This window comes from Chiloscyllium punctatum, chromosome 24 (genome assembly GCF_047496795.1).
Source record: "Chiloscyllium punctatum isolate Juve2018m chromosome 24, sChiPun1.3, whole genome shotgun sequence".
In the NCBI taxonomy this organism is placed as follows: domain Eukaryota; kingdom Metazoa; phylum Chordata; class Chondrichthyes; order Orectolobiformes; family Hemiscylliidae; genus Chiloscyllium; species Chiloscyllium punctatum.
The window spans coordinates 45,301,378-45,311,881 of NC_092762.1; the positions used below are offsets into that span (position 1 = coordinate 45,301,378).

General features: G+C 42.1%; 1 protein-coding gene across 1 annotated transcript in view; it reads left to right on the forward strand.

The window, feature by feature from the left end:
- LOC140494522 (procathepsin L-like) overlaps positions 1 to 10,294 on the forward strand; it is a 42,006-nt gene extending 31,712 nt beyond the window's left edge. The window contains 4 exon segments of the mRNA XM_072593786.1: positions 447 to 466; positions 468 to 613; positions 6,516 to 6,621; positions 9,631 to 10,294. Coding sequence (XP_072449887.1) covers positions 447 to 466; positions 468 to 613; positions 6,516 to 6,621; positions 9,631 to 9,730 — 372 coding nt within the window. The 3' untranslated portion in view covers positions 9,731 to 10,294.
- The last annotated feature ends 210 nt before the right edge of the window (positions 10,295 to 10,504 follow it).

Below are 10,504 nucleotides of genomic sequence, written 5' to 3' on the forward strand. Positions count from 1 at the left end.
CCTGAGGACGTAAACCCGGAGCTTCTGGCAGAGAGGTGGGGGTGCCACCCACTGTGCCTAAAGATCTCTGTCAGCATTATGGCCCCTCTTTGCCTGATGCCAAAGTTAGATTTACACAACGGTCCTGGATTTAACTCCCATCTTTACAGTGGGGCTATTGTATTCAATCAAGAGAACCTTGTTCATCTGAAGGCATGGCTTCGTCCTATTTGTTTTCGGGAATTTTTATTCATCTGTTGGTATGGGGGAGTGAGGAACTGCACTGAAGGATAATGTGTTCAAGGGGATATTTTAAACTTGCACCATTCACTTTTTTCCTTTTGAATTTAGCTGCATTTAATTTCTCTCAACTTCCACGACCTGCATTATTGGAATAAATGAATTGCAGTTTCTTTGACAGAATGATGATGACATTATATTTACTGCCTGTTTTCTCTTCAAAATAGGATGGTCCCTGTAATTATAACGTCAAGTACAAGAGCTACCAATTGCACCAATTACTTTTTTGTGAAACAAGGTGATGAAGGAGCCTTAGCCCAGGTGGTTGCTAAAGTTGGACCCGTATCTGTTGCTATTGATGCCACTCATTCGTCTTTTCAGTTCTACCATAAAGGTAATTTATGACTGGAAGTCTCAGTATTCAGTTCAGCGAAGTTTGTTCATCTGAAGGCATGGCTTCTTCCTTTAGGGAATCTTTATTCATCCCTGATGCTTGTGAGCAAACTGAAATTGGGGATTAAGAAGGCTGATGTCATGGACTCCTGATCCAAATCTTGCAATCTAAATCTGAACCCCACGTTTAGACCCAGATGTATGGACCACATCAAACCCACTCCAAATATATTAAAAAGATCATCTTGACCCGAACTCTTTCTTATTTTAAAGCTAAGTGTGAGACATTTGCGTTACAAATCCAATTTGATTTCGTCAAACTACTGGATTTTAAGCAAAACACGCTAATTTTACACAACAGTTAAAATACAAACAAAATGAAAATAAAAGAAAACTGGCTGAACTGTAACTCTATTGAAATGCTTAACAAAATAATGTAACAAGCTGATAACAATTAACTGTTCCAATGTAGTAACATCCCATAAACACACCCTTGGGAAAGGCAAATACAGTAAAATAGCTTCTGTCACATGCAATTCTAGCAGCAGGAAGAGATTCCCTACTTTTAGCTGTGACAGAGAGAGGAATAAGAGTATCTTAATCCAGCTTCAAGACCCCAGTAGCTGCAGAAAGCACGAACCAAAAATCCTGGTTGTATGAGAGCTTGACCCCACCCATTCGGGCTGCTTCTATTGTTCCAACCTTTTGGGGTAAAACCGAAAAGGGCTCCTAGCTATTTATTCGATTTGGCTTTGAACAGACTGCTCAGCATTTCTGTCTTCACCGTCCTTCGTGAAACAAAAAAAAGGACAAAATACACCTCTTAAAGCTGTCACATCATCTCACAAACTGTACAAAAAGATACATATTTACTTGGCTGGAGTTGTTTTGTGCTTCCAGTGGAGGATCCAGTAGAGCTGGATGCAGGTGCAGGCATCCTGGGAGGGAGTAATGCAGAGAAGTTTCTAGAAGTCCCAATGACTTTTCATAGCATTAGCTGCTGCATTCCAGTAATAAAGGAGTAGAGGGAACCTAAAGCCTCTCTGAGAGGCAATGGCAAGAAGATAATTATGAGAGGTGTAGAGTGCCAGTTTTAGAATGTAAGGTGAGTAAAGGGTCAGGGTGATGGGTAGACGGGGGATGGCGTAGAATGGTGATTGGGTGAGAGGTTTAGGTGGATCAAGAAGACTGTGGTCAGATTGGGTGTGCCTGAGGTGTGTGTCAAGCACTAATTATAAACACCATGTTGATTGAGATGTAACTGGGAAATAGAGTCATACTCATAGAGATGTGCAGCACGGAAATAGACCCTTCGGTCCAACCCATCCAAACCCAATCTAGTCCCACCTGCCAGCACCCAGCCCATATCCCTCCATACCCTTCCTATTCATATACCCATCCAAATGCCTTTTAAATGTTGCAATCGTGAAAAAGTTGCCCCTTGGGTCTCTTTTATACCTTTTCCTTCTCACCCTAAACCTACGCCCTCTAGTTCTGGACCTCCCCACGCCAGAGAAGAGACTTGGTCTATTTATCTTATCCATGCCCCTCATGACATCTTGATTTTTAAACCAACACTTTGATTTTAAGTCTCTCATACTGGCATTCAAATCCCTCCATGACCTTAGCCCGTACTTCCTCTGACACCTTCTCCTTCTGCAAATCTTGCTGTACCAATTCTGGCCTCTTCAGTGTTATAGTGTAGTCCTAGCAAGAGGAGTAGGCCATTCAGCCTTGAGCCTGTTCCACCATTTAAGTAGATCACGGCTGATCTGTGGCCTAACTCCACGTACCTGCCTTTTGGCCCATATCCTTCAGTATCTTTGTTCAGCAGAACATTACCTATGTCAGACTTAAAATTAACAACTGACCCAGCATCCACTGCCATTTGTGGAAGAGAGTTCCAAACATCTGCCACCCTTTGTGTGTAGAAATGCTCCCGAACACCCCTCCTGATTCTCAGTCTGTGCCACTAATTCCAGAATCCCCAACCAGTGGAAACAGTTTATCTCTATCTACTCTGTCTTTTCCTGTTGATTATCTTGAAGACAGATTATGTCACCCTTTGCTTAATCTTTTAATTTTTAAAGAAAACAAGCCCGATTTACATAACCTCTCCTCATAACTTAACCAGCTATCGTTCTTGTCAAATAGTTAAATAAAAGCAAAGGACTGAGAATGCTGGAGGTCTGAAATAAAAAAAATAAAGTGTTGAACAAGCTAGTCCAGCAGCATCATTACAGACAAACCGAGTTAACGTGTTGAGGCCAATGTGAGTCTTCTTCTTAACTCGTTTATTTGTAGGTGAGTTTGTCATAAAGTGACCAACATTTTATGGAGATTGTGTTTCCTTCAGTACCCTGAGGAGCAGGGGGAATGCCCCTTTTGAAATTCAAACTGAGCTCAGAGGCTGTTTCTACAGAGGCCAGCACATGGGGATTTCTGCAGGTCCTGACACATATCCTGGGTTGTACACCCAGTCTCTGACAATCCAGAAACAGGGAAATCTGACCTTTGCCATTTTTATGCTCCTGCCTACATTGCCCAGAATGTTGACAATCTTTCTTTCATCTCTGTGACTGTCTGTTGTGTTACCTGAATTGTTATAAAATAGTTAAGACTCCAGAGAGCTTAGAGCTTAAAGAAGTTGGGTAATTATCATGGCTAGGAAGCTGGTTAGCAATGTAGAGTGATATTAATTGTATGGGTTCAATTCCTGCACCAGCTGAGGTTAATTGGAAGGATTTTCCTTCTCAACCTCTTCCTTTGCCTGAGGTGCGGTGACCCTCTGGTTAAACTGTCACCAGTTCTCTAAGTCGGGTGAGAAAGCAGGTACAGTAGGGCCAAAGTGACTTTATTTGGCATTTTATAAGAGGTTCAGAGTCCTATTGATGGCACAAGTGATTCTGTCAACAAGTCTTCATGCTCTATGAAACTGGTTAATGAGCAAAAGATAACAAGTCCTTTTCTGGGGCCTCCAGTGGCACAGTGGCAGCATCCTTACACTAGACATGTAACCTCTGAATGGGTTGGTTTGGAAATATGATTAGAGTGGTGCTGGAAAAGCACAGCAGATCAGGCAGCATCTGAAGAGCAGGAAAATTGACGTTTCGGGCAAAAACCCTTCATCAGGAATCGTCATTCCTGATGGAACCGTCATTCCTGATGGAATCGTCACTCCTGATGGAGGGCTTTTGCCTGAAACATTTGATTCTCCTGCTCCTCGGATGCTGCCTGATCACCTGTGCTTTTCCAGCATCACTCTAATCTTGACCCTAGACTCCAGCATCTGCAGTACCCACTTCTGCCTAGTTAGAAAATAAGTTAAACAGAAAAATAAATAAATTAGGCCCATTTCTGGATGTCACTTCAATTCTTCCCGGAAACCAAAGTGACCAACAATTGGCTGTGACTTTCTGGGATTGTGACTATAGCTGCTCACCATTAATATCATGGTCCACAGAAAAGATGATAAAAAGGGTTTGGAAACGACAGCTGTTTTGTCCAAGTAAAGACACTGCTATAGTCACTTCCTTCTATCCTTGCTTTCTAGGAAGCATCCATCATTAATACTGTCATCTACAGCCCTAACTGATCCCTAACTGGCTAGTCATTTGCCTTCAATTCCACGAGCTGTAATCATCATTAGCAATTTCTGGGTCTAATGTTGCAAATCCATTTCCTCTCATACAGCGCGCGCGCACACACACACACACACACACACACAGCAGCGCCTCCTGGAGGTGCCTCACCCACGCACACTACAGTGCCTCCTGGAGGTGCCTCACCGCCACTCCATGCAAGTGTGGCACCTTATTGGATGCCTGTTGGAATTTAAATTACACCTTTAGATATTCCTCCGTTGACTATAATTACTCCCTCAAAAAAAACTCGACCAGTTTTGTTGGACGTGAATGACTTTGAATCCTTATTGACTCTCTCTCTCTTTTAAACAATCCATATTTCTCTTAGTGCTCAGGCACTGATCCTGGATTATAGATTCCAGTAGCATTGCTGATAGGTGGAGTAATGACTAACCAGATTTACCGTTTCCTTAATTTCACTTCAAACGTTTCTCACATCTGTTTTATTGTGAAGTCTCTTTCTCTTTGTAAAACCATTTTGTATGAATCCTGATATCTATCTAAGGTTTCTTTTCAAACTTCCTTTTTGAAGTTTTTACTGTTATTTATGTTGTCTGCTGCTTCCCTTTATAACTCTCCCAATCCCCAAAGGTGACATGAATCTTTTCACTGTATTCCTCAGTTTTATGCAGTTACACACCCTACTTCATTTGATATTGGACCCCTTTCCCTTGGGGTGTATTCTCATCCTAATTCTAATTTTTTTGTTGAACCCCCTCTATATTTTTACCTGTTTCTACTTATTTACCCATTTTGATCAGTTTGCTGATGTCAATTGCTCCCTCAACCTGTTAAATTTAGCGTTAGTGAACTCTAGAGCCTTCATACCTAATCTTCACCTTCTCAGACTTAACAGTGAATTGAACCTATTTTCTGCTACTGTCACTAGCTAAATGATCTCCTGTTGGTAGCTTCTTAACCAAGTCTGATTCAAAGACATGTTGCTAAATCTGGTACACTTGTCCTGTGTCAGTCAAGTCCATATTGGTCCAGGTACCTACTGTCAGTTTAGTCCTACCTGATACTGACTGCAATCTATGAACAAAATTTGATTTGTTTAAAAAAACAGCCCTCTTGGCTGCCAACTGGCAATATTCAGTCCTAACTTTATAAAGCAGCTTCCATGATTTCAGAATGCTCCAAAATGCCTTGCAGCCAATTGAGTACTCCGAGTCATAGAGATGTACAGCACAGAAACAGACCCTTCGGTCCAACCGGTCCACGCCGACCAGATATCCCAACCCAATCTAGTCCCACCTGCCAGCACCCGGCCCATATCCCTCCAAACCCTTCCTATTCCTATACCCATTCAAATGCCTCTTAAATGTTGTAATTGTACCAGCCTCCACCACTTCCTCTGGCAGCTCATTCCATACACGTACCACCCTCTGTGTGAAAAGGTTGCCCCTTAGGTCTGTTTTATATCTTTCCCCTCTCACCCTAAACCTCTGCCCCTCTAGTTCTGGACTCCCCGATCCCAGGGAAAATACTTTGTCTATTTATCCTATCTATGCCCCTCATAATTTTGTAAACCTCTACAAGGTCACCCCTCAGCCTCCAATGCTCCAGGGAAAATAGCCCCAGCCTGTTCAGCCTCTCCATATAGCTCAAATCCTCCAACCCTGGCAACATCCTTGTAAATCCTTTCAAATTTCACAACATCTTTCCGATAGGAAGTAGCCCAGAATTGCACGCAATATTCCAACAGTGGCCTAACCAATGTCCTGTACAACATGACCTCCCAACTCCTGTACTCAATACTCTGACCAATAAAAGAAAGCATACCAAATGCCTACTTCTATAGATTTTGATGAAATGCAGCAGCCAATGTCCATACAGCAAGTTCCCGCAAACAATAACGTAATGATAATTAAGTGATCTATTAGGGTGCTGTGACTAATATTAGTCAGGACACTGAGTGCAACTAACTCGTTGTTCTCCCAAACTGGGCCAACACCAGACAGGGCCTCCGTTTACATTTCATTCAAAAACACAACATCTCTGTCAACACAACACACCCTTATACGACACTGAAGTACCAGTTTAAACAATGTACTTGAGTCTTTGTGGAACTTGAACCTGAACCTTCTGACTCGGGGGCACTGTGCTTCCAGCTGGGTTACTGTGAGCATATTTGATGAATTGAGGCAGAGCTTTTTTTTAACTTTTTGATATATTTCAGTTGATAATTGGTGTACGCAGAAGAGTTTTGATTTGTAACTGACAGCTTATTGTTGTTTGCATTGTACTGCTCCCCAGGTGTTTACTATGAACCCAGTTGTGAGCCCTTTGTTATGAGTCATGCTGTTCTGGTTGTTGGATATGGAAGAAAAGTTGGTTCAAAGTACTGGATTGTTAAAAACAGGTACGTTGTCCTCACATCCTACTTAATGCTTAAAAATCTTTCGTCAGTGTGAGCCACAGGGTCTTTATTGTACTTCTAAGTAGTGAAGGGAAACATGACTACCTTGTTGAGATTGGTGGTCGACTTGGGAAATAGGAGCACTCATTCAGGGCTGTTCTGGGAGTGCCACAACATCAGACTGTGGAAAGTGGAAAGTTTGAGCAGAACTCTATCAAATCTGTCCTGTATTTACTGGGGAATGCCTGACTTTTGGGTGCAAGGTGACAAGGTTCTTCTGACCTAATACTTCCATGGCATCACTGGCAAGGCTGGCATTTGCCCATCCCTAATCTCTCTCTAAGCCATTTCAGAAGGCAGTTGAGGGTCACTCACATTGCAGTGGGTGGACCAAGTAAGGATTCCATTCCTAAACAACAATGGTCATTAGGGATGGCTTTTAGTTTTACTTGAATTCCTATCTGAAAGATGTTGTGAAACTTGAAAGAGTTCAAAAAAGATTTACAGGGTTGGAGGATTTGAGCTATAGAGAGGATGAACAGGCTGGGGCTGTTTTCCCTGGAGTGTTGGAGGCTAAGGGGTGACCTTATAGATGTTTACAAAATTATGAGGGGCGTGGATAGGGTAAATAGGCAAAGTAATTTCCCTGGGTTGGGGGGAGTCCAGAACTTGAGGACATAGGTTTAGGGATATAAAAGAGACCTAAGGGGCAACGTTTTCATGCAGAGGGTGGTGTGTGTATGGAATGAGCCAGAGGAAGTGGTGGAGACTAGTGCAATTCCAGCATTTAAAAGACATCTGGATATGTATATGAATAGGAAGGGTTTGGAGGGATGTGGGCCGGGTGCTGGCAAGTGGGACTAGATTGGGTTGGGATATCTGGTCGGTATGGATGGGTTGGACTGATGGGTCTGTTTCCATCCTGTACATCTCAATGACTGAGTGAATTAGAATGTCACACCCTGCTGTGGTGAGATTTGATTGCATTTGTACAAGACATTAGCCTGAGGGTTTGAATTATCAGGACAGTGTCATTGGATGGTACTTAAGATGGAGGAGAAGAGTTTGGAGAGAGGAACTGTGAGGCTAAGATATTTACATCGAAGGTTCGAGCAGGGGAGAGAGGGCTGTAAAAAGGACAAGGACATAGTAAAGGTGTTTGACATCATAAAAAGCTGAAAGAGAGCTGGGGTGGGAGACATGGAGAAAGGGAGAGCCAGTGGCAGAAAGAAGAGAGACCAGGGAGTGTTGGGGCATTGTACAAGGAGAGCTCAGAGGATCAAAGAGAGGAGAGAGCTGGAACCATTGAAGAATTGTAGAGAAAACCCACATTGTGAAATTCAGTGTTTGAGGGACCACTGGGTGTGATGCATATTGACGAAACCAGAACCAGTAATCCATTTTAGACAGCTGAGTCTTGGGTAAGTTTTAAATTCTGACAAAGTGTTGAGAGAGTTTTTGCTTATCTGTAACTTCGGGTTTGATGAGCAAATTTAAGAGCAAAATGATAGTGATGAAGTATAACTCAGGTTCATCAGCAATACCATGGAAGCTACGCTCGTTACTTACTGGTTTTCTTCATTAAATGAAGGGACAACTTCAAACTGATGTTTCGGTGTAATACTACAAGGAGTGATGCACCAAAATAGGCTGTCTCTTCTGGTGTTAGTGCTGCATTTGAGCCTAAACATACTCATGGATATAGCAATGGACAAACAACCCATTCAAGAATTATAGACTGTATAAAAACTGTATCTCGAAGCAAAACAGCACATTGCACATCTGAAAGCAAATCCATCAACAATATTTCCTTTTGTTCCTGGGAAAAAAAGTAGTTGATTACTTACAGGTAATTTTGTCTCAATTTCCCTTTTGCATCCAGCATCATTCCAAATTGTTACTCTCTTCACCCGATTAGAGTCCTTTATCTATTGGTTTTGAAAGCTGGCTGTCAGCTCATACTATGCATAAAGTTGTTAACTCTCACCAGACTGTCCTTGAGTTTTTTTTTTAAGAATTATTATCCCAGGGTAACCCTGCAAGCAACCAGGAGATACAAAATACTTGCATTTATTGTGTTTTTTGTCCTGTATTGCTTTTGAACAACTTTGTTCATAAGGCATTTGGAGATGAGAAAGGAGCTGTTTGATTGGAGGTAAGAGATCAAGATCAAAATTCAATTCGGATAAATGTGAGAGGCTGCATTTGGGGAAGGGAAATCAGGGCAGGACTTACACACTTAGTGGTGAGGTCCTAGGGAGTGTTGCTGAACAAAGAGACCTTGGAGTGCAGGTTCATAGTTTCTTGAAAGTGGAGTTGCAGGTAGACAGGATAGATAAAGGCTTGTCTTTATTGGTCAGGGCATTGAGGAGTTAGGAGGTCATGTTGTGGCTGTACAGGACATTGATTAGGCCACTTTTGGAATATTGTGTGCAATTCTGGTCTTCCTGCTATAGGAAGGATGTTGTGAGACTTGAAAGGGTTTAGAAAAGACTTAGAAGGGAATTGCCAGGATTAGATGCTTTGAGCTGTAGGGAGAGGCTGAATAGGCTGGGGCTGTTTTAAGATTTAAGGTTTGACTGTGTCAAGATTTAAGATTTGACTTCCTGGAAAAGGATGAGTTCAAGCACATTGTTGCATGCTGAATATCATTTGAGGTTATTAGAATGTAGTTCCTGGCAAAATTTGCTGATTTGAGGAAGGTGGTTGCTAAATGTCTTGGAATCCTGGTTAGGGAAAAAAACACATGGATTTTGACTTAGAGTCAGAGAGTCATAGACCTCTTCAGTTATGGCAAAGCAAACAGCCTGATCTTGTATCAATGCAGAGGAAATATACAGACATGAGAGAATTTACACCAGGTTGTTCTCAGTTGGGAGTGGCAAGAGGATGTAGGAGGAATTAGACAGAAAAATACAATGTTGCACTTTAGCATTATTTACATTTCACAATTTCGATCACACGCTGTATGATTGCACAATTAATCCTTTTTTATTTTTAAATATTTTACAGCTATGGTGTTGAATGGGGAAATGAAGGCTACATTTTAATGTCCAGAAATAGGGGCAACAACTGTGGGATTGCAACACACGCCGTGTATCCACAGGTTTAAAGTCATTCGAAGAGAATGTGGAGGCTTCGGAGGCCAAAGCTTTCTAATCTTCATTTTATCTTTTCACTTGGTTTTACAGTTTTAATCAGAATGTCAGCCTGTCATTTTCTGTGTTGGTACAAACCTAAAAATAGTGTGACCTGAGATTGCATTTGGAAATGGTCTGAGTGGGCGAATTGAACATTCTGATAGGTATTGATTGCTGAACAGGGTTTGTCAGTCAGGGACTCTGGTTGACCACTTCAAACCCAGCACACTGTCCTGCTGGTCAGGGCCATACTCCTCCCCCTTCTGTTTTGAATGGGGAGTCCTATTAATGTTTCTGAGTGTGGCATCCAGACACAAGCGTTATAGATGGGCAAGGCCAGGTTAATTGCTGCTGTTAGCACGTGGTTCTGGTGCTCAGAACACCAAAGAGATGTTCTCATTTTAATTGGGTCAATCAGCATCTGCCAAATACTGAACTTCGTGTTGATGAAAGGCAACATCTACTCTCCAGGTATCGGCACAGTATCTACTTCATGTTTATATAAAAAAAACCAATAAATGTATGATTTCCAATAACTGAGTGCTTTGGTTAATTTCTTAGATTAGATTAGATTAGATTACTTACATTGTGGAAACAGGCCCACCCAGTCCACACCGACCCTCCGAAGCGCAACCCACCCAGACCCATTCCCCAACATTTACCCCTTCACCTAACACCACGGGCAATTTAGCATGGCCAATTCACCTAACCTGCTCATCTTTGGACTGTGGGAGGAAACTGGAGCA